Source organism: Callorhinchus milii, unplaced genomic scaffold, assembly GCF_018977255.1.
Source record: "Callorhinchus milii isolate IMCB2004 unplaced genomic scaffold, IMCB_Cmil_1.0 Scaffold17, whole genome shotgun sequence".
In the NCBI taxonomy this organism is placed as follows: domain Eukaryota; kingdom Metazoa; phylum Chordata; class Chondrichthyes; order Chimaeriformes; family Callorhinchidae; genus Callorhinchus; species Callorhinchus milii.
In genome coordinates this window covers 7519578-7547328 of record NW_024704758.1, presented here as the reverse complement: position 1 = coordinate 7547328, position 27751 = coordinate 7519578, and the positions used below count along the sequence as shown (strand labels likewise).

At 40.8% G+C, this 27751-nt stretch overlaps 1 protein-coding gene across 1 annotated transcript; it reads left to right on the top strand.

The window, feature by feature from the left end:
* Positions 1–117: 117 nt before the first annotated feature.
* Positions 118–21414, top strand: tmem9b (TMEM9 domain family, member B). The gene is made up of 5 exons (XM_042341597.1): positions 118–380; positions 2255–2346; positions 4080–4188; positions 4800–4931; positions 19637–21414. The coding sequence occupies exons 1-5, from the start codon at positions 306–308 to the stop codon at positions 19790–19792; spliced, it is 564 nt and encodes a 187-aa protein (XP_042197531.1). The 5' UTR covers positions 118–305; the 3' UTR covers positions 19793–21414.
* Positions 21415–27751: the final 6337 nt, after the last annotated feature.

Here is a 27751-nt window from a genome sequence, read left to right as displayed (position 1 = left end):
TAACCGCCCGGTGGTGGTTTGCCAAGGAACAGGTGAGGATATTCCCCAATGAGAAGCTTGTCCACCACAGCCAGTGGCAGTGAGTGTCTGGGGGAGTTGGGGGTGGGGGGGGGACCCTTTGTTGGACCCGGACCTTTTGCTCCGGGCGCTGTGTAGCTCGGGGGAAGGTACACGCGGTGGGGACCGGGGCTCAGAACCCGCGGCGGTTGGTGAGGGCGCGCTCGCGGCCGGTAACCAGGAGCAACCGGCGCCGGGAAGAGGAGAGGAGAGTCGTCGCCGCCGCCGCCGCTGCCGCCGCCGCCATCATGGCGATGGCGAGAGCCGTCGCCGCCGCCGCCTGTCTGCTGCCGCTCTGCTACTTCTTACTGGCGGAGAGTAAGGTAGGGAGGGAGGGAGGGGCGGGGGGGGGGAGGTAACGGTCACTCCCACACCGCCGCCGCCGCCGCTCAACACCCCCGGCTCCCGGTATAACCAGCTCCAACGGCTATAGGCCCCGGCCCGCGCCCCGGGCCTCAGTTACGCCTTCCCGGCCCGCTCTGGCCTCGGGGGGCCGGGTTCACGCCCGTCGCTGCTGCTGCCGCCGCCGCCGCTTTTATTTGTTATTGTCGTTTTTCTTGGCCCTGACATTTCTGAATGTGAACCACATCACCGCCACCGCCGCCACCACCACCACCACCACCACACATGGCATCTACAGGGCACGTAGAGAGAGAGAGAGAGAAATAAAGACAGTAAGAAAGACAGTAAGAAAGACAGAAAGACAGAAAGAAAGACAGTAAGAAAGACAGAAAGAAAGACAGAAAGAAAGACAGAAAGAAAGACAGAAAGAAAGGGGAAGCCACACGTGTAAATGTGGTGTCATAACTGGAGGAGGAATAAAAACAATAATAATCATCATCATCATAATAATTATCCTTGCATTTGACACAGCGCCTTATCACGTTCGTCGAGACATCTCGAAAGCGCTTCGCGGGATACACTGTGAAGTGTCGTGGCTGTGTTGAGTATTTTACTTGCGATATAAATAGTCGATACAAACGTAATGCTGTTTCTGCTGCTGCTGCTGCTGCTGCTGCGAGGCCGGCCCAAGGCGCCCGCTCACGCGAGGGTTTGGCGCCCGAGCTGGGAGCTGGAGTCGGGAGGGGTGGAGGGCGAGAGGCACTGGCGGGGTACGAACTGAAAGCACGGTCACAGAGGAAGGTCCTTGAGACCGGCCGCGAAGGAGGCAAGGGGGTGGGAGGAGGTGGAGGGGCTCCAGGATGGAGTTCCAGCGGGTGGGCAGAAAGGCTGAATGCCCGACCGCCAATGGTGGGAGACGTGGGGCATGCCAGTGTCCGCAGAGCGGCGGGAGCGTTCAGGTTGGGAAAATGTAAAGTTAGGGAGGAACAAGTGAGGACGAGGGTCTTAAACTCGATCCTCTAGGCCAGGGGACGGGGAGCCAGTGAAGCTGGGCAAGGATATGGATGATTGGCTCACGGAGCTCGGTGCGGGCTGCAAAGTTCTGCATAATGTGCGGCTTGTGGAGGGAAGAGTCGAGAAGTCCGTCGAGCAGGGAGTTAGCATAGTCAAGCCTGGATGTGATGGAAGCAGGGATGAGGATTTTGGAGGCCTGAGGGGCGAGGCAGTGGTAGAGATGGGCAATGTTGTGGAGGTGAATTAGACAGAAAATAAAGGGATGAGCAGTCAACCTATCCCCCCTTCCATCTGCCCCCTGTGTATCTGCTGCTGTCCCTACAAACCATCCTGGGTGTGCATATTTCAAAGCATATTTCAAAGCCTTCCTAAAACGACAGTTCAGTTATGACTTAATTTACATATCTGTGGTGTCCTGTAACCAGTAGTTAGAGCACTTGCCTTGCAAGCTGGAGACCAGGATTCGAATGCCAGCAGGGCGAAATGTTGGGCAAGTTTCCTTACTCCACACACCTCTGTTTACCTAGCAGTCAGTGGGAACCTGGTTGTTAGTTGATTGGCAGATCGCTTTTCTGGGGGTAATAATCCCTTCAAAAAAATAATAGTAAATTGGTCACTTCAAACCACAACTGTCCGTGGGACACTGCTGTGTGCAAGTGGCTGCTGAGTTTCGCCCACAAAATATACAGATAATTTACTTTACAGGATGTTCTGTGAAGCACTTTGAGACGTCTCGAAGAAGTTATAAGGCAATAAATCAAACGTAAGGATTATTATCTAGTTATGGTTTGAAACCATCATGAATAAAACTATGGTTAATTATTTGTCTGCTCTATTGCAGAGTTTTGAAGATATTAGGTGTAAGTGTATTTGCCCACCTTACAAAGACAACGCAGGACAAATTTATAACAAAAATGTATCGCAGAAGGATTGGTAAGTAAATGCAATCATACATTTATCTTTAAAAAATAAGCTACGAACTATATTGATAACCAGTGCTAATTTCCAATTTCTGTGAAGGAAGTTACTTAAGTGACTCATTCACCAGTGGAATTGGGCACATGGTGCTAGTGCTCTGGAATGTTCACTTGCAGAGGTTTGAGCTAATGTTAGTCTTTCTTTCCTCTCCAAGTGAAATCTCTCACCACCTTTTTTACCAGCAGGACGTTTGACGATTGCTTTGAACACCTCCTGATGTGGCTTTACTTTGAAAGTATTTATGCAATTTTCCTCGTCTGTGGCATTATTTCAAGGCTTTTTGTTACAAAATCCAGTAGGTTGGATGATAGCCAATGATTAGGTAACCCAGTACCTTTTAGTAAACCCTTCCATGAGGGTTACAACATTAATTCCTTGCATTTCAATCACTTGTCAAGAGGTCTATTTTTGTTTCATCAGGAAAAAAGCCTCTTTTACATGCTATCAAATTAGCATCCTACCTTTTCTCATTCTTCTTATATGGCATTAGAGACAGACAATGGAGCTGTTCCTTTACTCCCAAACTTGTTCCTTGCCTTGTTTTAATCATAAACTCTAGCATGGATTTGCACATTTTGTTCTAACTGGCCTTTTATAGATGATCAAAGGGTAGTTTTGTTAATCCTTTTGGTATTTCCTCAATGTACTTAAATACAATACCCCATTATTGCTGTTCAATTAAAACCTCAAATGATTTTCATTTATTTAGTTATTTAATAAATAACCCCACATAATTAATCGCTCACTCAATATCCTGGCAGTTCAAGTATTTTGTACTTTCGAGATAGTGCACTTTGTATAACTAGTCAACTCTGATAAATAGTCATTGAACTACTCCTCTTGGGGTGATGCGTTATCAGAGGTTCACTGTACTTTAAAGGGACAGTACAGGAAACCTGAGAGAAGAGGGAAGTAGAGAATGTAAGAATCAAGAGGGTGGTGTCCAAAGGCATGATCAGATGTAGGTGGATACAATGCAGTTCCCTGGAATGTGGTTGGCGGCACATTACAAAAATTAAACTTTAAACAGCTTTATCAGTAAACTATTGGATTATTAGTTAGGAATGGAAGATAAAGGTGTGCTGTCATCAAAAGCTTGTTCTGAAAATATACTATTGCTGCTTTTTACTGGTTAGATCTCCATTCTTATATGTGTTGGCAGATAAATCTGATCATCTGAGGATCAGAATTACCTATCTGGTTACATCTTTACAGGTGTAACACAGCATACTCTTTATTTTGGCACAAATCTTATTCTTAGTTTTTACCATCAGATGGTGCTATTGCATAGAGTTCAGTTGCTAACTGAATCATGTTAATTCCCAGAATAAAAATAGCTAAAATAGTTTGATGTATTCTCAAAGATAACCTACAAAGATAATGTACGTCCTTTGTGATGGAACAGACCTCCCCCACCACCCCAGTCCTTTTACAGAGCAACGCTGGCAAGGTGTTACATGTGAAACCTATTGAAATATCAGATTTCTTTCTCCCCACTGCTGCTCCCCCCCCCTCAAAATAAAGTAATGTAGCTCACTGGATTGTTGTGATTGCCTATTCTTGTGTGATCAAATATTAATGGTAATGATATTGCTGTGGAATGCAGAAGAAGTTTGGNAAAAAATGATTGCTGATTTATATAGTGCCATTGAACTTAGTTATTTGGTTGAAATCTTGTTGTTTTTCAGTGATTGCCTACATGTTGTTGATCCCATGCCAGTTGCTGGGCAAGATGTTGAGGCCTACTGCTTGAGATGTGAGTGCAAGTATGAAGAAAGAAGTTCAGTTACGATCCAGGTAACTTCATACAAAAAGAAAGCTTAGAAGAAATGTGTTTCTGAAGAACCGTTTTCTCTTCACTAAATCTTTTTGTGCTAAATGTTTCAATTGTTGAAACATTAACATTGATTACATTCACAGTAACGATAAAGAAAATGTTTAATTTTGATAGCACTTGTCACATCAAATTGTTTTATGGGCATGATCAAATTCAGCATGGTCGCACTGATGGGGTAAATAAACAATTAATCTGGAAGTCTCTGGCCAGGAGAATGGGAGAAACTCCCTTCTCTTATCAAATTGTGCCGAGGGATCCTTTAACAGTTTCCTGAGTAGGCAGACAATGACAATTTTCTATGTGAGATGATGTACAGTATCTTGAAAAAACTGATCGGTTTATGTCAACCTCTCGCTTATGTCGACAAAATTCGGTTGGTCCTCAGCATGTCAACACAGGCTGGTAGCACTGTAGTAGGTTTATGCTATCTTTACTGAGGATTATAGAGTGATTTTTGGGGGCATTTTCCTTTCAAAGAAATTTTGAAACCTCTCGACTGTGTAACATGTTTGAGCTAGTTTCAGATTAATAATCCAAAGTATCCTTTTTTTTCTGGCTTTTTTATCCTTAGGTGACGATCATCATCTATTTGTCTATCCTGGGCTTGCTGCTACTTTATATGGTTTACTTAACATTACTTGAACCCTTGCTGAAGCGACGCTTGTTCCGTTCACAACTAATGCAGAACGAGGATGAATTTGCGGTGAGTCCTAATGTAGAAAGAGTGTAAATAGTCACTTTGGTCACTTAAGTAGGAACCCGGTTGTTAGTCGATTGGCAGATCGCTTTTCCGAGGGTAATACTCCCTTAAAAAAAAATAATTTGGTCACTCAATCTACGACTGTTTGTGGGACACTGCTGTGCGCAATTCACTGCCGCATTTCACCAACAAAAATATACAGTCACTACACTTTACAGTATATTCTGTGAAGCGCTTTGAGACGTCTTGAAGACGTGATAAGGCGCTATATCAAATGCAAGGATTATTATTATGGGTACAAGAGGCGAAAGTGGGTGACTTTTGATTATATTCATGCATTGACTCACTGCCGTATGTCGGCTCAATTGGTAAGTTCCATTCTGAAAATCTTTACAATTGCTAATAAAAATCCCTAGTACCAACTATTGACTGAAAGGCACAGCATTGCTAAAATGTGAAATTCTTGTGATGCATAGGGCTTGAGGTCATTCACTAAGTGGTTCCCACAGCTCTTTAAATACCAAGGTCACAGGACAGTTAATGTTTGCTGCCTTCTACACTTTAATACATATGGAGCACCTTTGATATTGGGCTGTCAAACAAAAAATAATGTCACAAGAGAGATGAGCAGGTCACCTACCTACATGGGATCAATATAATATTGGCACTGTTCCCAATAATTATGTTTTTTTCTGAATGCCAGTAATATTGCCCTTGATGATTGTGGGACGATCATAAATCAGATTTAGTAGCAGAATTTTAGTAGAGAAGTATAAAAAATTGTACTTCAATTGAATATAGTCAAGGGAGAGTTACGTTTTCCTTGTTATTTGTGGTGTTATCCCTGTGCTGCCCAAGTCTGCCATTATTTTGTAAGAATATGATTATCAATGATTTTCCAGCGGGTAACAAACAACTGGAGCAGGTTAACAGGAAAGGTGGTTGTGATCTATAACTGCACTATCAACGTAACTCTTCAAATCATGAGATTTGTTTGGGTCCTGCCAAATGCACTAAGTCTACAATATCTATGTTGATAATAGATTAATATGCATTCCTATCTTAAGTCCGCGTTTTCCTTCAACATCGTTTTATAAGTCACAGTAGGTCATTTTAGCTTTTTATGCTCCACTGAACTTAAGTTGCAGAACAAGCATGATTTTACCATCATCACAGGAACTTGCCAGATGTAATTAACAAAGAAAATACCCGAAAAAGAGGTATTGTTTATCCAAGGTACACGTAATACATTTCCGGTGCAATAATAAATCACATATGAATGACATTGATCCAGTATATTTTGCTATTCAGTGTGACTGAATGGGGAGAATATATTTGTATGTGAATAGTCCAGGTTGTCTAAAATTGGAGTGGATCCAAAATAAAAACCCTCATTGTGTGAACATATAATAACTGTTGGTAGAATCTAGTTTCAAATGAAGCCAGTTTACCCTGAGGCTTTTAGTTTTGATCGAACATTCAGGACTGACTCAGTGTGTGCAAAGAGGCTCTTTTAGATATTCAGTTACTGAAAGAAATAAAAGTTGAGCTTTTAAAAAACATTTTTGACACCACCAAAATAAAAGCAGTAGGGCAAAGAGCAATGTGAATTGAGCTGTTAGATGATGACTACAATAACAACAACAAAATTACATTTGTATAGCGCCTTTCACGTCGGAAGGACATCCCAAGGCACTGGACAGACAGAGTTACGAACCTGAGCTGATGGTCGGAGTGGGGGAGGGTGGAGGGCAGGGCGGGAAACAGGGAGATCGAAAGCATGGTCGAAGAGGAGGGTCCTGAGGTGGGTCTTGAAGGTGGCAAGGGAGGGGGTAAGACAGAGGGATTGCAGGACAGAGTTCCAGGGGGTGGGTGCAGAGTGGCGGAAGACCCGACTGCCGATATTGGGGTGAGCAAGGCGGGGGACATGAAGCAGGCCTTAGCCCGCTTAGTGGAGGGAGCGAACAGGGTGGTAGGGGGTTATGAGCCTGTAGCTCAGTGGTTAGAGCACTCGCTTTGCAAGCGAGAGACCTGAGTTCAATTCCAGGCAGAGGGCGAAACCTTGGGCAAGTTTCCTTACTCCACACGCCTAATAATAATCCCTCCAAAAATAAAAATATATTGATTATTTTCAATCTACGACCGTTTGTGGGACATTGCTGTGCGCAATTGGCTGCCGTGTTCACCCACAAATATACAGTCAATTCACTTTACAGTGTGTTCTGTGAAGCGCTTTGGGATGTCCTCCCGACGTGAAAAGCGCTATATCAAATGCAAGGATTATTATTATTATTATGAGGGCTGAGAGATAGGGGGGAGCAAGACCGTGGAGGGCTGTGAAGGTAAGGAACAGGATCTTGAACTGTATCCTCTGTGTAATGGGAAGCCAGTGGAGTTGGGCAAGGATGGGGGTGATAGGGTCGCGGACCCTAATGTGGGCTGCCGAGTTCTGGATGATCTGCAGCCTGTGGAGGGAGGAGTTGGGGAAGCTGACAAGTAGTGAGTTTGCATAGTCGAGCTTCGAAGTAATGAAGGCGTGTATGAGGGTTTCGGCGGCCTGCGGTGTGAGACAGTGGGAGCTGAGCGACATTGCGGAGGTGGGGAAAGGCAGAGCGGGTCATGGCACAGATGTGGGGTAGAAAGGATAGTTGGGGGTCAAACAAGACCCCAAGGTTCCGGACTGGCTTAGCAAGGTGAAGCATGCAACCATGGATGGTGCCTGAGGTGAGGAGGCGCTAACGGGAGCCAATCAGGAGAGCCTCGGTCTTGTTGACGTTCAACTGAAGAAAGTTAGCTCTCTGGATAGGGGCTAGGGTGAGAAGAGGAGATGGGGAGAGGTATAGCAGAAGCAGCTGAGCGGATTCCCTCGACTTTGGATTTGAGGAAGTCCAGCATCGCATCGCAGTTGGCGTTTGAGGTGAGGTGTGAGAGGGTGGACGGAGGAGCTAGTTCGTGATGGAGAAGAGGAGCCTGGGGTTGCCCTTAGCCTCCAAGATTGTTGGAGTAGAATGACGATTTAGCAGAGGCGAGGGTGGAGCGGTAGGATTTGACCTGGTCCAGCCAAATCTGCTGATGGACATGAGAGCCACCACGGCGATTAGGTTGAGGAGTGTGATGGAAGGTGTAGCTGGGTGGTGTGGCCTCAGTCAGAGGAAAGTGTCGTCTGGAGTGATCCAGGTTTCAGTGAGGGCGAGGATGTCGATGTGTTCATCGATGATGAGGTTTTGGATGGTGTGTGTTTTGTTCGAGAGGGAATGGACGTTTTGTAGACCGATGCAGAGGGGACAGTTGGTGGCGGAAAGTAGGGGGCGAGGTGGGGGGTGGGGGGGTGACGGGGCGCTGACGTGGAGGGGAGGGATGTGGATCAGGGAGGAGAGGTTGGCCCCTGTGGTCGACTATTGCGAAGTTTAAAACAATGTTGATTTTAAAGGGAAGGAATAAACACACATTATTAGTCTGAAGAAATTCGTAAGATCACAAGACAGGTTCAGATGAATAACGCTCACTGCCCCATTTGATTTCATCCTTTCAGAATAGCCACACTACTGTATGTCCATCACAGCATCAAGTTGTTTTCAAATGAATCTTGTATAGTCGTGTCCTCCCCAAATACCTATCTACTTCTCTCTTAAAAGTTGTTATTGAATCGACTTCCACTACCCTTTCAGGTAATGCATTCCAGATCCGAACAACTTGCTGGGTGAATGAAAAATTCCTAACCTCCCCTCTGTTCATTTAAACAACTAACTTAAATCGGTGTCCTCGGGTTACTGACCCACATGGCAGTGGAAACAGTTTTTCCCTGGTTCAACCTAAGAAATCATCTCTTGATCTGGAAAACCTCTATTGAAAGTCCCCTCTTAATCTTCTCTGCTCTAGGGAGAACAATCCTAGTTTTGCTATCTCTCCTCATATCAAAGTCCTTCATTCCTGGTACCATTCTGGTAAACCTCCTTTGCACCCTCTCCAATGCTTAACATCCTTCCTAAAGTGCGGTGCCCAGAACTGAACGCAGTACTCCCTGAGGCCTAACCAGCATTTTATAAATATTCAACATAACCTCCTGACCTTTGAATTCTATGCCGCTGTTTATAAAACCTAGTATCCTGTTTGCGTTTTTAACAGCTTTATCTACCTGTCCTACCACCTTCAGAGATTTGCTTATGTGGACCCCTAGGTCTCTCTGGTCATTTGCCCCCTTTAAGATTGTACCATTCAGCTTATACTGCCTCTCCTCATTCCTACCAAAATGCAACACTTTGCATTTCTCCACATTAAACCTTATCTGCCACGTTTCTGCCCATTTTACCAATCTGTCTAAGTCCTCTTGGAGTCTGGTGCTGTCCTCCTCACTATTAACTATTTATCCTAGCTTAGTATCATCTGCAAATTTGGAAATTGTGCTCCCTATATCCAGGTCCAGATCATTAATATAGATCAGAAAGAGCAGTGGTCCCAATACCGACCCCTGAGGGACACCACTGCACACCTCCCTCCAGTCAGAAAAGCAACCATTTACTACCAGTCTCTGCTTTCTGTCTCCTAGCCAGTTCCTGGATCCATGTTGCCACAGTCCCTTTAAGACCGTGGACTTCTGTTTTGTTCATAAGTCTCTTATGTGGCACTTTGTCAAATGCCTTTTGAAAATCTAGATAAACTATGTCTACTGCACTACCTTCATTCACTCTGTCAATTCATCAAAAAATTCTATTAGGTTTGTCAGACACGATCTGCCTTTAACAAATCTGTGTTGACTGTCCTTTATTAAATCATATTTTCCTAAACGAGAATTTATATTGTCCCAGATTACAGTCTTCAGAAGTTTCCCTACTACTTGTGTTAGGCTGAATGGCCTGCAGTTCTCAGGTTTATCCTTCTGTCCGTTTTTTTTTGTACAGGGGAGTAACATTTGCAATCTTACAGTCCTCTGTTAACCTGCTCAGTTGTTAATGACCCTATGGAAAATCAATTCTTTGGGTTATCTATCCAGAAATTGTCCTTTACGACTCTTAACTTGTGCTTATTGGTTCTTCCCCCTTATGTCTTGTCCATATTAATAAGGATCTGAGAAAGAGCAAGTTTGAATAGGAACCAGTGTACTAAGTTTTTATCACATTGAGATGGAGGACAGAGGAAGATTGTACGATGGAATATTTGGGAAGAAAATGTGAGGCTTCAGATAATAAGAGACAGATGGCATTTGTCGGTTAATCTTGCGTGGTGTAAAGAAATCATCTTTGAAGACCTTAAACAAGCAAGATTTTAGTTGTTCCAACAAATCCATGGATAACGTGATCTTGTGATGAAACTTTTTACTATATTGTTGAAACCAAGTTCATAAATTGTTGCTTAGATCTCAGTTTTGACCAGCATCTTTCTACCTATCTACCCTTCTTTCTCCCCCCGCATTGCATACAAAGAGTGTTGAGAATCTAATTTGCTTCCTAAATTTAGTCATCAGCTTACTGTGAGTATGCAATTCAGGGATGAAAAATTCTAGCATTTGCACCATTTTCTTAGCACTGTAGAGCGTACAGAATTAGGCAAGTTATTGAATTCAGGCTGAACTATGAAAGCAGTCCAACTTTGAAGCCGGATTTAAGTCATTCTTAGACTTTTAAACACAAAACAAGAATTCATGACTATTTAAGGCTACTAAATGATTCTCTGAAATGCTTTCTAAAGAAGTGTAAAGGGTGCCATAAGCACAATCTATTGTTCCTCTCCAGCTTATTTTCAGAGCATTTATATTGTACACCTCAAGACACATTAAAAATGTCAAAGAGCTGTTAATAAATGACTATTAATGCAGAAATAAGAAGGCTAGATTTAGATCGGTTTTCTTACATTTTATAAACAGCCTCAGAGATTTGATAACAGAAAGTGAATTTACATCACATCAGCTGTATTTCTTGAGCAATGGATTAACCTTTTTCACAATAAGTAACTACCATTTAGCTGTTTACTCTTTGTTTATTCTCGTTTATACTTCCAGTTTTTAAAACACACACCACAGTGACCCTGAGTAACGAACCGTTTCCTGCTTTATAGTACGTTAGATTGCCACAAACAGTACCCTCTCATTTTACAATTCAGCAACAGTGCTAACAGCAAAACCACAAAAGGTTCTTGCATCCAAAAATACTCTTGGCTTCAAGATTATTCAAAGGGATTTACAAAATAGCTTATTTATCCAAACAGTTTTAAATTGTATATTTCACATGCAACAATCATGCCTACACTTTACTTTAACTAACTTTACATTTGTATGAAATATAAATGGGCATTACGGAATGGCACAAATCTTACCAGTAATGTGAAACCAGGTTTTAATTTCTACTTTTCACAACATTGAGATTCATGCCTTTATTTCCCTGTACATCATCAACAACAACAACAAGATTACATTTGTATAGCACCTTTCATGTCAGGAGGACTGCATACTAGGCTATAGTAATTATTAATCCAAACCTTTGTTTCAGCTGGTTTGAATCAGTACAGTAAAAATGATTTACTGAAAATGAAATCTGTTGACCTTTTATGATACTGTAAATTAAAAACAAATTAGATAAAAGTACATTTGCTTTAGGAGAAGTAGAGGGCAGTATGTGAAAGCACAGCAAAAAAAAAGAAATTGTACTGAGGTCCAATGTGTGCTTTAGCAATCCTGATTCAGCAGGTGATAATTTTCCATTAAAAGTGTTCTGCACAAGAGACAGGATTGTAGGTGAAATGATTTAATCAAAAATGATGCCATCATTGTTCTATGTGTATATTTTGTATTTTTGTCACAAGTCCAAGCAACTCAGTACTGTTCCAGTACTGCACTAGACTTCTTTTCAAAGCCTGACTATCCCTTCAGTATTATGGAGGATTAGTCTTCCATCACCTCAGAAATATCGCCAGACTACGGCACTACCTCACCCCTCACGCTGCTGAAACCCTGGTCCACGCCTTTATCACCTCAAGGCTGGACTATGGGAACTCTCTCCTCGCCGGCCTTCCCGGCCCTCCCTCCACAAGCTGCAGGTCATTCAGAACTCTGCAGCTCGTGTACTGTCCCGCACCAGACACCGCGACCACATCACTCCCACCCTCGCTCACCTCCACTGGCTCCCCATCCCCCAGAGGATCGATTTCAAGATCCTCATCCTCACCTACAAGGCCATTCACGGCCTTGCTCCCTCCTACCTCTCCGACCTACTATCCCCCTACCTACCTGCCCGTACCCTCCGTTCCTCTGGCTCCGGTCTGCTCCACATCCCCCGCCCCAACCGCCCTACCATCGGTGGCCGGGCCTTCAGCCTCTCAGCCCCGAGGCTTTGGAACTCTATCCCCCGGTGCCTTCGCCGCCTCCTCCCTTTCCTCCTTCAAGGCCGGTCTCAAGACCTTTCTCTTTGACAGAACCTTCGGCTCCCCTCTCGACTCTTTGCCCCCTCCTCGCTCCCTCCCTTCCCTCCCCTCACCCTGACCATTTCCCCATTGCTCGGGTCCTGACCCAACTGTACAGCGCCTTGGGACGTCCTCCCGACGTGAAAGGCGCTCTATAAATGGAATCTTGTTGTTGTTGTCATAAAATAGGAAAGGGCATCTTTTTCCAGCCTGTTGGTTTGCATGTCTTTGGATGTAACTGAATTTGGGAGTGAGGATTTGTTTTTCTGTATGGCTTTCTAAGATGGGAATTGTGCTCTTGAGCATGTAGATGCAGTGCGAAAAGTAAACTAAGTGGAATGTGGTTAACAATACTTACTTTAGATAGAAATGAGTAAACTGGGAAGGTAAGGGGTTTTGTTCTGAGTACCCCTGTGAATGGCTCCCGATGTTTACCACCCCATGTAGTTTGGAAGTCCAATGTTTGTTTTTAAATACTTGTGTGTTTTATACATTTTGGCACCCACCCACCTCCCCCATGAACTTAACTCAATGCCCCCATTTTATCTGATACTCCCAAGCCCTTTTGGGGAGCCAGTCTGCTCCTGGATCAGTGTAACTTAGATGAGGTTCTGGACTTTAAGAACATAAGAATTTGCTAGGCGAAAAAATGTCAAGGTTCATCCAGTTCGCCTTCCACCATCCTGGCAGTTGCTTGACATATCAAAAAAAGATTGAAGACTTTTTAAATATTTTAGGGTACAATGGCTCAATTATCCCTGGAATAATTAGAACTGTATTATTACTTTACGTTCACACCAGTCTGTGTTTTGCTTTGAATAAAGATCCTGTGACATCTTAGGCTGAAGCTATATGGATATCTAGACATTTTGTTTGGGCGAGTTAGGCTTCCATAAGCAGATAGATGATATATAAAAAAAACATAATCCAGTATTCAGGTCAAATTGTTAGCTTGTGCTTCTGAACTGCAATCTGTCACTCAACAAAATACTATACTCTCTGCTGCGACTTGTGTTGCCAGAGTTGCTATTGTACATCTTTCCTTTTGCATATTTTATTTGTATAGTTTGTCAACCAAAAAAGTATAATTCTGTTTCTATGACAAATCTAATAAGGCAAGTTCTATGGTGACTGGAGTTTTTAGCAGTTACTCAAATGATGTCTTCTTATGGAGAATTTAAAGGAGCAGTTAAGACAGTATTTGTATTCCATTTGCAAGCGAACAAATAACATCCACTAATGGACAGCATATTGGCAAAGTCATGCTGAATTGAGTTTGCCTCTATGTATGTATAAACAAGCAGTATTAATGGTTCGTTTAAATTTGTGATTTCAGATTTTGAAGCTAAGTTACCGATATTCCAATTGAAGTGTATGCTTATTTGCCTCTGGCCTATTTAATAATGTTCTAGATTCCAATGAATTTTTCAATGAATCATCATCTATCAAGTATACAGTATTACATTACTTGCATTGTAACATCAAATAATAAAAGGGTCATTTTTTGAGTAATTTAAAACACTTTCTAGTCATATGATTGCGCCGGAAGGGGCAAGATTACCTCCCATTTGTTTATGGGCAAAAGCAAATTCAAATAATGTCTGCAGAGATTCTGTAATCTGCCAAACTGCCATCTCCTATTTCCCATTAATTTGCTTATGAATGGAAAAGAAGGCAAAATGCAATTTATGAATTGAAAGGCGCTATACAAATGTAATTTTTGTTGTTACTGCTGCTGCTTAGGAAATCTTGTACCTTTACAGCATTGTAAAGCAACCTTGCCCTGTACGTAAGTGAGACACTCAAATAATAATAATAATAATCCTTGCATTTGATATAGTGCTTTCACATCTTCTAGATGTCTCAAGGCGCCTCACAGAATATACTTTAAAGTGAATTGACTGTATATTTTGTGGGCGAAACGTGCCAGCCAATTGTGCACAGCAGTGTCTCACAAACAGTCGTGGATTATGGGGTTGGCGGTGGGGTGGAGGGAGAAAGAAAATTTCTGTTAAGAGAAGCACAGGTGCATTTCAAAAGGATGACTGATTTGAAGCTTTTAATGCCAAAATGCATTGTAGCTCTTTGTACATAAGCAAAATGCAATGTTGGGCCATATATGGAAGTCCCTGTATTACACTTTAAATCTTATAAACTGAAGTATATTTCTGTAATGACAATTAAGAGAGTTCCATAGAAAAGATGGATATATCTTTTTCTAGGCTATCGCAAAGTAGATTAGGCAGATTATGTGTTCTGCAGCAAATTTCAAACATTGCTGCCATTCTGTGGCACTCAGGAATGCACCCCTAATAATAGTAATCCGTACTTTTGATATAGTGCCTTTCATGTTAGGAGGACATCTCAAAGCGCTTCACATAATATACTGTAAAGTGGAGTGCAATGATAGAGGAAGTGACATAAATCAAATCTTGTTACCTGTACATTATTTGCAGGTTTTCCTTAAGCTTGCTGTTTCAGGCTTTCTTATGACTAAAAAGTTGCATAACAAAAGTTGTGAAGGTTAACTACGTATCTATAAATCGGCGGAGATGCTGCAACTGACTAAATGCAATAAACAGTTGCACAGAAACTACAAACAATAAATTTATATATAAATATATATATATATATTTTCTTCTAAGCATCACATTGTCCACTTGTTTTGTACAGTAATGGGATACCATCTTTGTCTACCATCTTTGGTTACCAATCACCTGTGTGTACAGTATAAGACATCTGCTGCAAAGCAATGTTTTCATAACACTAATATTTCAATTGATACTACTGTAAAGCTCTCCTGAAATGTCTTGGAGAAAGATACGTAACTAGGTGCTTCTGTTAAATAGCTGCTAAGAGGTACCATCTTTTTTATTGAGAAACCTAGGTGAAGAGCTAAGATCCAAAAGGCTGTGGATGCTGAATCCATTCAAATTTTCAAGGCTAGGGTGGATAGATATTTGTTAAGTAAGGGTATCAAGGGATTATGGGGCAAGGTCAGGTAATTGGAGTTCAGGTACAGATCAGTCAAGCTCTTAAGAATGGCAGAACAGGCTCAAGGGGCTGAATGGCCTACTCCTGTTCCTATGTTCCAATTGAAAGTATTGAATACCAAGGTTGAAAAGAGATGGTGGTTGGGTATAAAGCATACAATACAATTTAGATTATTATCGCGACTTTCATGTTGGAAAGGCATCTCAAAGCACTTAAAAGCATATGTTGTAAAGGTCTACAGGTGGAAAGAACTGTTAAGGAAGGTAAGGAGGTCCACAGCTTTAAAAATTCCCCAAAAGAATCAGCTTTGGTTTCCTCTTAGTATTGAAATCAAAACTCATAACTACATCAAACTCGTTTCTACCTAGGAATTTAAAATCTCTCAAGCAAACTGCCACAACTTTGGATAGTTGGCATTCATTGATTAGATGTTTGCTTGTGTAAAAAGGTAATTAAATTCTTTATTGATCCAAAGTAATGCTATTGGCAATCAAATAAACTTTGAGATGACCTTATGTTCAAATGCAGGAGAAGTACAGTAAATAAAACTCACATAAGCCGCATCAGTCAGGACCGTAACATTTAATATGAATTACGTGAAGTCCGAGTTCAACATAAAAGATTCCTCTTTTCACCAAGTGAACTTTTGAACTAACATAGTTTCCAAAGAAGTATTCACATTACTGAATGTTAGTAAAATGCAGTTTTGTGCTTGAATACACTGTAAATAATATTTGAAAAATTAAAACGGAGTTGGTTGTTTTCATCTTAAATGGCTTTTACAGTAAACAGGTCAGAATGGTAAATGGCATGATGGGGGAAGAAAAATTAGCTGTCTAACCAAACCAGCATAAATAAATTAAAATTGGTAAATGCATGGCATGGTACTTATCCAGCGAGGACCACTCAATCAATTGAATGTTTGCCTGCAAGGTTGACGTCATGCCTGTATCTTCTACTGTTGCCTTGGCTCACTGTGAACCTGCTTTTTGCCCAGTCGCCAGTTCAACTCCATGGACTTCCTTGCTTAAAGCTGTCCCTCAAGAAAGATATTTATTTTTAAGCTTAAATGAATAGGACCAAAAAGATGAATCTATCTCTAGGACACATTTTTTAGATTGGATTAAGAGTTAACTCCTGAAACCTTTGCTATGCATTCACATATTCTTGCATCTTCCCTGACACATGTGTTTTTCTTCCACAAATGATTAAGTGGATGGTGTAATTGAAGACTTTGTTCCTGTGTGAAATTGCCTGTGAAAATGACATAGTAAGTTTACACTACAGCCGAGGGACCAGTGACATTTATCTATAGTTATAAGTGGAAAGGAAGTTACAAGAAACCTGGATTATCAACATCATTGAATGCAGAACAATGAGAAATTTAATTTAGAAACTCTCGTTGCAATAAAAGAGTATCATTCACAATGTAGCAAGGGGAATCTAAAGCTTTAATTACAGACCAAGTCCTCATTATCCCTCATTATTTTGAAATTGGCAAATGTGCAGAAAGAATTAAGATTTTAGAAGACAGAAAAGCAGAGTGAAGAAGCAGCAACAAAATTACGTTTATACAGCATCTTCCATGTCAGAGCGACATCCCAAAGCACTGGGCAAATGCGAGAGAGAAGGCAGCTGTTTTACTGCAATCAGTGATGCGCTTCTTGTTTATATTAAATGAGTAAGAAAAATGATGAGTGAGCAATACATTTGTATTATAAGTTCACAAATTGACTGATCCAGGCTGTTGCTTTTAGTTTTAGTACTTTTCAGATGTACAACTTCATAAACTGTGTGACTATACTCAGAATTAATTACTTTGAATGGTGGTTTGCAGCTGTATTTGTTTGGTAACAGTGTGGGGAAATATTACAATTCATTGAAGGTGTACATGGAAATATTTCACAGCAAGTTTACCCATTTGCATGGACCACGATTGGTGAAAGGTTTTAAAACTGTCTGCAGTTTTTAGAGCCATTTAAAAAACAAATGCCATCCTTCAATACTAAAAATCAGTGTTTCTTATCTGATGATTTATGCTGGGTTGAATTTTATTGGACACAGCAGCCCAAGTTCATATGTGAGCCATGACAATTGAGTGTTTGTTGGCAGTCAGTAGTGGGATCCATTTCTTATTTTATTTCCACAACGTAACACCATCCTGGAGTAGATCAACTAACCCAACACTTTGTAAAGATCAGTATGCAGCAAGTAATAAGTATGTGTTCTGTTTCTATTAAAAATCTATTCAGAAGATTATGACACAGTGGAATTAAACGGATAGAAATTACCCTTCTATTTTAAATGAGAGCACTTGCTGTATAAGAAGACGATCGCTTTAGATGAATTTGCTTTTGGAGTTGAAATGGTTATTGAAACTCTCTGCGAAACATGTACCTTCAACTTTGTACCTTCAACTTTTATACACCTTGCCAATGAGCATTTAATTTTATTAAGGTGTCAGGGTGGAGGGCGCTATATAAATCCAAGTCGTTGTTGTTTATAAAGGTAACTTATAATAATAATACTAATAAATAATAATAATCCTTCCATTTGATATAGAGCTTTTCACATCTTCTAGACATATCAAAGCACTTCACAGAATATAATATAAAGTGAATTGACTGTATATTTGTATACTTGCACTGCTTCCTGGCATTATTTAAGCAGTGCAAATCCAAGCATCTAGCAGACTTTGTCAAAGTTAGTAGAACCTTGGAGGATTAGGATCTGATTATTACTAGGATTGGAAAAGAACTTGTGTTCACAGAATGTTCCTGCTCTATGTTTTTTTTTATATTGCAAAAAAATTTGCTGACTTGCAGGTGTTCACTTAAGATTAATTTAAGTAATTTGGGCATTTGTCGGTTGAAAATACAGCTGTAGTTTTCAGTACTGTTTTGCATTTTCAACAGAATGTTTATGGATCACTTTAGTCTGATTCTGCTTAGTTATCTGCCTATCACATCTGTTTACTATTTTAGATTCTGCACTTCACAACAACACCTATTCTGCTTAGTATCAACTTAACCTAAATCAGTTTGTAGCCTCTGGTTGTGAAGAAGTCCTGCTTTGTTCTATGTTAATACTGTGGATGCCAAAACTGTATTCCGTGTCCAGATGTCCTGCACATTCACCAGAGAACAAACACTTCAATCTGATGGATTTGTTTTAGATTGTTGGATTAAGAAGTAAAGTTACTGGAAAAGCTACCTAAAGATTAAAATCTACCAGCAGAATTAGTAAATTGTAACTTTATGCATCATCCGTTTATTGCAGCATGCAGTAGATAGATATTTGAGGAGGACACATTTGCAGGGCTATGGGGAGAGAGCGGAGGAGTGGGATTAATTTGGATAGCTCTTTCAAAGAGCCAGCACGGACACAATGGGCCGAATGGCCTCCTTCTGTGCTGTATAATTCTATGATCCCCTGTTCCAACTAAGATATATTTTTTCTTGTGATTCCTATGAGCGCAGTTATGATGCTACTGCTATGTTAGGTTTGACGTAACAGCATCAGTAGTGTGGCAATCCTCTGTAAATTTGCTCAGATTCTGTTAGCATTTCACCCAGACGCTCCCGTCTTCCTTTTTAATGGAAATGCTACAGAACACATGCATCACTGATAATGGATTAAATGAGGTTTTAGTTTGTGCATAACTGAACTGTGTTGTCTAATTCTATTGAAGTGCAATGTAGAAGCAATAAAATTGAAACTATTAAGTAAAATTAAACCAATGCGCTAATAGAGAATCTGGTTGTTCAGATGTCATCTGATAAATTCTGGTATATCGTTTTCATCACTGGCATTGTGCACCTGGGTGGAACATGATTTAGATGAATATAATTGAGGACAATTGAATGCACAGAACACCAGTTGTTATAAAAACATTATATATCTTTCATAAAATTAAAGGCTTTCAGGCCACATGAACAAGGTGTGGGAGGACTGTCGGTAACTGAAACTTTATCCTAACAATTGTACCTTTGCCCCCTTTCGAAGAAGAAAAAAGAAATGAATATAGTGAAATCAGTCTATAAGGTATTAAGAATTAATAGAAATACTGGCCAGAGAAAGATGGTCAGAGTCTCAGCTATGAAATGTTGAAACTGGTCGTTCTTTTATTAGTGAAGATCTACCAACAAATGCTGTCCATTATTTTCATATAACTATCCTAACTATCATTTTTGTAACAAATTATCTACCATTTAAAGGTAGAGAGTTTAATTATTGCTGGATGCTCTCGTTTTCATTCCTGTTTTCTTTTAATGAGCCGACTATTCTTCTTTCTAGATTAACTAAAACTGCTTTCTATTTAGGACACGCAGCCTTTCGCGAATGCCCATGAAGTGCTTTCTCGCACTCGGTCCCGGTCCAATGTGCTGAATAAAGTTGAACATGCACAGCAGCGTTGGAAGAAACAGGTTCAAGAACAGCGGAAATCGGTCTTCGATCGTCATGTTGTCCTCAGCTAAAATTGAACTAGAAGAAAAACCGGAAGATAAGAAGCCAGTGGAGTTCCCAAAGTACTCTGCTAGTCTTCCCCTTGGTCCTATCTACTTGCGGAATTCTTTACTTATCATTGGCACTCCACTGCCAGTTCCCTGAGAAAATACAGTAATAATGCCATAGGTTGAATTTCTATTGCTATCATGATTTCAGTTATTTGCTTTAATGTCAGTTTCTTACAAATCATGGTATAGTTATGGGATAAACAGCACAAAATAACAGTAGGCATAATCTAATTGTAAAACATACCTAAAAGGTTTAATCTATATTATGATTTCTGTGTTACTTTAAATATTGTGAAGGCTCAAAAAGTAATTAACTTTTCATATATTTAGTAATAATACAGGAGAGTGACAGGAGTCTTAAGACTTTAACGTCTGATATAATCGCAGAATGACTGTTAACAAAACAAATACTTTATAGAATCCCCTAGGATTCAGTGTTGGAGAAAAAATTTCTATGGTAGTGTGTTTCTTGCTGCAGAATGAATCAGTGTGGAAATAACCCTGAGAAACCTATTTGAGAAATGGTGCTAGCGCGATATAATCTTCACAGCTACCTTTACACTAATGTTGATTCAAAGTGCCTGTATTTTTAGTTGATGGATTTTGCAAGCTGTCCACAGCCGTAGAACGTTATCTCCCCTCCTGAAGGCAGTGAATCTGAGGGAATGTTTCTACAGGCACTGGCAGCTCTAATGTACCTTGCCCAAGTGCCATTCTTCCAAGAGTGAGCATAGCCATGGAGTGCTTTTAGATTACTGAGCTGTGAGAGATAGTTGAGTCTGGCAATTTCCTTGCCCAACATCCTCACATGTACATTCCAGCAGGGTTCATTGCAAAGGCACAGTTACCCTGTTTGATTTCCCTCCTCTCCCTCACCCAGTTCCATGTATATGAACTTCAAATGCCATTGTATTGTATAAAAAGTGCAGGACTCCCCCCTCAAAGTTAGTTTGAAATCTATTCATGGAGAGCTATGCAAGAATGGTCTATGGTGACTCCCTTATTTTTTCTTTATTGTAGGAGACCATTTCCATCTATGAGGTTCTATGTAGGAAACCATAAGCACAAACCCACACCATGTGCAACAAAGTAGAACTTCAGTTAGGTCATGATTACTGTTGATTAATCAGTGTTTGCTGCACAAAATTAATAAACTGTTTACAGTACTTATAATCAACTTATTCTACTGTAATAAAATACTGACTACCTCTGTGGTATGTTGCAGTGACATTTGAGTAATGTGTAATGTTAAACTTTGAATCAAAATGGACCAAGTTAAATCGAGGTATATTAGGAACAAAAACTGTTGACATTCACTGAATTGTGACAAATTATGAAAGTGTTTCTTCAAAATATCTGTGAATACCTATTTACTTATACAGAATGACATGAATGAGGTTGATTTTATAGCACGCAAATATAGAATGTGAGTGAAATACATTGAAGTGCAGAAGTGCGAGATTTTCTGATACTTATTCATGCTGTCATTTTTCTTATTCGTCCTGCTTAAAATTAACTTGGAATTAACTATGACGTCTTAACTTTGTTTTTATGAACTGATTAATAAACAAAACTTTACTAAATGTGGTTTTAATTCTGTTTACTCTAAATAGTGATTGTTTATTATGTGAAATAGCAAATGTAGTGCGTATTTATATACAAGATTTCAATTTGTTACCTATTTAAAAATAATCCTTTCAGGTTGGGAGGACATTTCAAAGTGCTTCACAGTATTTAATGTAAAATGTAATGACTGTTTTGTTTGCAAACATGAGGTTTGTGCTCAATTTGCCATTATTATTCTGGGAAAACAAGTACAGATAAAATGGTACTGTTGTCATATTTACAATTTCCCATGCCTGTTCTTTTGTCTAGCCCTTTCCATGTTTGTGAAACTCAGTGCTGACTTTAAGTACTGATAATGAGGAGTGATGTATACTCATGTACACTATAAGAATAATTGCTTCCAACATTTTTTATTTTTACACACATTGAAGCCCTCATTAAAGGCTAGTTCCTGCTTGACTTTTGTTGCTCCTGCGAGATATTATACCTGAGATCTACAATATCCACTATCCTGCCTTACAGTATGTGAAATCTCAGTTTATTTAGGATGTGGCCTTTCAATCCAATGGTTGATTTACTATTCCTGGAAATTGAATTAATAATGAAACACTTGTAGTGAAATGCTTCCAGAATGACGATGAATAATAATAGAATAATAATAGCTGTTCAGCAATCAGACTTTCAAATTAAAAATAAAGTGTTGATTCTGTAGATAGTTGAGCAAAGTGTGGATCAACACCAGAAAAAATGCTACTGATTCACTAATTGGAGAAAATAGGAGCAGTAGATGTCCTGATTCCAGGGAAGTCCACTGGGGTTTGAATGAAGCGTTTTGGTTCATGAGAGCCCATAAGAAGCTCGAAAACAATGAACCAATAGAAGTTACTATAGGAAGTGACTCCTATTGGGGGAATCTAACAGCAATTTAAAAACTGAACGCTTGATTCGCAGTCACCTGCGTTAATCTGATCAGTGTGTGATTTACATTAATCTGCATTAATCTGCATTTATTTGCATAAATGACTACTCGTTTGCATAAATTAGAGCCAAGTTTCTTACGGTTTGGTTCATTTGCATACATTTGTATAATTTGCATACATTTGCATGTTTTGCATGCGATTATGTGTTTTAAATACAACTGCTCGTTTATTCCATGATTTGCGTGTATTTGCATAAAATGGGAGTGTTTACTCCCGAGTACATCCAATGCAACTACGTCCATTGGAAGCCACCAAATTGCACTACCGCCAATGTGAAGGATTTGGTGCTTATATTTCTTATATACCTTATATATATATATATATATTTCTTATATACCTATACCTTACGTGCCATATTACTAATCTTTTGAATGGTGGATTTTGCAACACAAGACGAGACGTTTACAGTTCAGTAAACTTTATTAACTGCAAAATGCAAAAATGTAAAACCAACAATACCGTTAAGTGCAATGCACTGTATTACAATTTAAACATTTAAAAATCACTCCTCTGTTGAAAAAGCAGTTTCGGATTAAACGTGGATGGCCTTTGCTTCGGGTTTTCCGTTTTTTGCTTCAATAAGTTGAGACAGACCTCTCCGACACAGCTACAGAAATAAAATTTGTGCAGAAACGAATCCTCAACGTTGCTGCCGTTCTTCCATATAAAGTTGACAGCGATCCAACAGGTATCCCTTTGAAGATCCCGTGACCCAGGATTGATTCATCAAGAATTTCTATTTGTTTCCTGGGATTGCCATTCGGATTTCTTCCATTGAGCACTCACTCCCCAGTCAGACTGTGAAGAGACAGTGTTACATATGTTAGCATGAATCGAGCCCTGGTCGACATATCTACATATTCAATGATAATCCTTATAAAATGCAAATCCTAATGTAATACTGTAGGGAAATAAAGCAATAAACATTGGCACAAGCCTTAGAATTACAGTAAATTTGCGTATGTTCTGTTTAACAAGCAACCCGACTTAATCACAGTACATTATTCCACAACTAACATTGCCAAAGCACTCTCTGAACGCCAACATCTCTCAACACCTATCATAACACAATGCGAACCAAACTCAAAGCCCTTCCTCTGGGGTCCTATCTCGTAGGCATCCAGAGGGACACCACCACCACAAAGTTGGTAATGCTGTCATCGAACAGGACCTGGGACCTGCTGAAACCCTGAAAGAACAGCTCAATCCTCTCAAAGGATCGATTCTTGCCCCAGACAACAGGTGGGTTCGATTATTATCCCCATCTCCACTGAACCACATCACCTGATACCATGAGAACATTTGAGCTTTTGGTCCCTGTGCTGTGCAGTCTCTCACCTGTTCTTATCGCATTTCGTTTCTATGGAATTATAGATATTTATAGTTACAAAAATGATCAAAAAACAGCCGGGTCACAGAGCTGAGTATTGCGAAGAATAATTCTCCACTTAACTAAAGATCCGATTGGCATTTCAGGCCATCAAATTAATGGACAATTAAACTGCAAAGCCTTACCTTAATGATACACATGCCAGAAGTACCCAAAAAGGGGCTTTGTCATAGCTTTTAAGTTGTCTGTATCTTCCCTCCAGAGCCATCTGCCACTGGAAATGTACCTGGGCTATTTGATACCCTACGATGTTTACTTTTTATTCCTAAAACCAAACGAAAACAGAATTACAAAGGCAAGCTGCCCTTGCCCTGTCTCGTGATGTGTTGTAATGTGTGTTTGACAAAGCTTGACTAGTTGTCAAAATTATTCAAATCCATGTAGCTGTGTCGGGTTGCAACGAAAAACAGTTTTTTTTTCTTAAACAATAACATGCAAATAAAAGAACTACATCAACCACACGTTTCTCGTGACAGTCAACTTCAACAACGTGAGCTCGAATTCCCTGTTATCCTGTAAGCAAACTTCACACCAGATTTCACAGGCAGATTTGCATTCCCCGAAATGCTATCTTTATGGGTTATTCCATCTTCGTTCATCCATCTCCAGTTTGCTTAACAGCAGACAATTCCTCTGCTGAACAGTAGAACTGCAGCAGCTGAGATTTCCCAACACTGATTCCTACCAACAGGGCAGTATTTTTGAGCCCAATGCCAATATTTATTACTCCCAAGATTGCCCCAGACCCATGCACACTCCAGCCCAGTTTGGAAATGTTCTGAAGGCAATCAACCTCTTTAATTAAGACTCAGCAGACCACAATTCCAACGTATTCGTCTTCAACTTAATATGAATAAGTTAATAATATTACAAAAAAAAATGTTGGTGGACTGCTGTGTGCAATGGACTGTCGCGTTTCACCCACTAAGTACACAGGCAACCACCTTACAATATATTCCGCAAAGCGCTTTGAGACATCTTGACGACGTGATAAGGCACTCTATCAAATGCAGAAATGATTATTATTAATCTGATTGATTTCACATTCCACCTACATACAAGGAATGTCCCTAGTGATGTGTGTACACGTTTTCTCATCAGCCTTATGGCATTGTACTTGTGCCCCATCAGCCACTTAACTATTTTTCTGCTCCCATCACCTGTTCTGCTATAACTTTTGCTGATAAAGGGGTCATGTTTCAAGGCTTGGATTCCGCCATGGGGCAGTTGTGCTTCGTTTACATCTTGACACCTTGTGGGACTTTGAGCAGTGAGTGGACAGGGGAAAGTTACCTAATAAATACGAATCAATTATAGATAACTTTCCGGGAGAGAAGAGCAGGACTCTGCAGATGCCATCTAATAATAATCTCAAACAAATGGATGAGATCTCTTCCCACTCGGCTACCACTAGAAATTATAGTGCTGGATTTCTGATTTCAGTACTGAAGTTTTGTCAACCTAATTACTATTATTATTTTTTTTGGGGGGAAACAACAGATTAATTCTTTATCTTAAAATAGCCACACTGTACGAAATGATTGCTTAGTTAATATCTAAGTATTATGGGGCAGACATGGGGTATCTACTGTTCTACTTTATTCTAAGTCACTGTAGGATAACTTTCCTGAAGCCATGGTTCGAATATCATTGCACCACAAATACATTTCCACGCAAATTAACCTATGTTTGTTAAAGTGGGATTCAGACCCACAAACATCTAGTGTTTTTTTTTTAAAAAACTGGATGCATTATATATATATATATATATACATATATATAAAAATAAAGGTAGAAAAACATTGAAAGACAAATGCAATACCTGTAAGTATTAAATCTATATTATATACACAAAGTATATATATATCTCTAGTAAAATGGAGAGATCCCTTGACCGATGTGTCCTCCTGTAACGTACTGACTGTCGTGTAGAATGACACGTGTCCAAACTGGTTCTCTGTTAAAAAACTGAACCAAAACATTGCAGATCGAACCAGCCCGAGGCCATCCTCCGCAGTGCATAAACTGATGGGTTTTGGGACTCTTCGATTCAGTGCGGTTGCATTTTTCTGTAGTGCGCAGCGGCCCCGAAACCCATGTGGTTTCATTCCAGTCCCAGGTAAGGTGATGAGTTTATGCAATTAGACAGAACACACCTTGATAATGATTATGTTGCTTTTTCAGGACCTCGTCGTGTTCAAAACGCTGCTCTCCCCTTCAAATAACACCCGCAAAACAGGAGCACATCACTTGACTCCTCCTGTCTGTGTGGTTGGTTTTGTTTAATATATATATATGTATATATAATGTAGGTTGTTAACTAAACTGACAAACTACCGAAGGCTTCTTCTTCCTCTGCAGAATTCTCCCTTAAAAAGTTATTGGGTTAATGCATTTTCCCTTTTGCATTGCGTTTTAAATAATATCGAATTAAATAATATCGAACTAAAGCCACTGCTGTCGTGGGCAACTGTGGAAAGATTTTCTGTGGCTATGTAAACGATAACGTCTCTGATGGGTGTGAATACATGAAGGGGAATTTATTTGGGAGGGCATTTTATTTCACTGTTTATTTTACTGTATTTTTTTTCACTCGCTAAATACAAATCCTATTTTTTTTTGTGTGCTGCGAGAGTTTGGAGATGCTCTCGCCTCTTATTATCAGCCTCTCAGTGAAACGATCCTTAATGGAATAGCATTCGGTGCCATTATTTTTCAGACATTGACAAAGAATGACATGTCATCTTTAGATTTGATAGAATCGAATTAAGTCATCAAAACTGGAAGGATATGACCGTTACTGTGAACCTCATTGAAAAAAAAATAAATCAAAAACTAAATCACTGATGTGTTTTTTTTTTGTTCACAGTGCCTTTTCTGTGGCCAGGACAACATTGGGAGGAGGAGGAGGAGGAGGAGGAGGTGGTGGAGGAGGTGGTGGTGGAGGAGGAGGAGGAGGGGAGACAAGCTGGTGAGAAACTCTTTTGTCTGGTGGCAATGGCATCCCAGGGTTGCTGCCTGTACCAAATGGGCAATGGGGCTCTGGGCAATGTGATAGAGCGGGTGGCTCTGGGAGAAGCCGCCTGTATGCACATGACACCCTCTCTTTCCGCAGATATTTCAGCCTTGCAATCCTGCCCGGAGCCTCCAAGGCTCTGTCACCCCGAACAGCTGCCGCTCTTGTCCTGCCTGGAGCTCACCTACCCGGACAGTCTGGGTTACCCCACTTACACCGCCTCGCGCCCTCGCTGCCCGTTTGCCCCTTTCCCCAGCCCCTTCCCCGGCCACCATCCCCATCATCACCACCACCACCACCTCTCCTCCTCCTCCTCCTCCTCCTGTGAGCCCGCAGCCTTCATCCGCAAGCGCAACGAGAGGGAGAGGCAGAGAGTCAAGTGCGTCAATGAGGGCTACGCGCTGCTGCGGCGGCACCTCCCGCAGGAGCTGTCCCACAGGAGGTTGAGCAAAGTGGAGACGCTCAGAGCCGCCATCAGGTACATCGGGGAGCTCCAGGCGCTGCTCCAGCCGCCCCCGGACCGCGGAGAGGAGGAGCCAGCCAGAGACCCCGCCTCCACAGTGCCCCCAGCCCCGCCCTCGCACCAGGGGGCCGTCTCCAAGGCTTGCTCCGTCTCTACAGCGACTGACAGCTGTCAATCAACGTAATTCAGTCCACCACTGTTTGCCGGACACTGCTGTGCGCAATTGGCTGCCCGACGCGTTTCTTTCGCCCACAAAGTACACGGTCGATTTACTTTACAGTGTATTCTATGAAGCGCTTTGAGATTGCCTCAACGACGTGATATAAGGTGCGTTCGTTAAACCCGAAGCTTCACTGGTCTCCATAGAAAGCATTGGTGTCAGCAGATCCAAGTACAGTAAAACTCACATAAATCTTTTCTTTATAAATCGTATAAGTACCTAAGTCACCTAAGTCGTACATACACGCACCCGAGTCCCATTCAGTTTCCTAACCAAAAAAACACT

Coding starts and splice junctions, on each gene's coding strand:
- tmem9b (XM_042341597.1), top strand. CDS start 306: ATGGCGATGGCGAGAGCCGTCGCCGCCGCCGCCTGTCTGCTGCCGCTC. Junction 2,347..4,079: donor AATGTATCGCAGAAGGATTG/GTAAGTAAATGC, acceptor GTTGTTTTTCAG/TGATTGCCTACATGTTGTTG. Junction 4,932..19,636: donor AGAACGAGGATGAATTTGCG/GTGAGTCCTAAT, acceptor CTTTCTATTTAG/GACACGCAGCCTTTCGCGAA.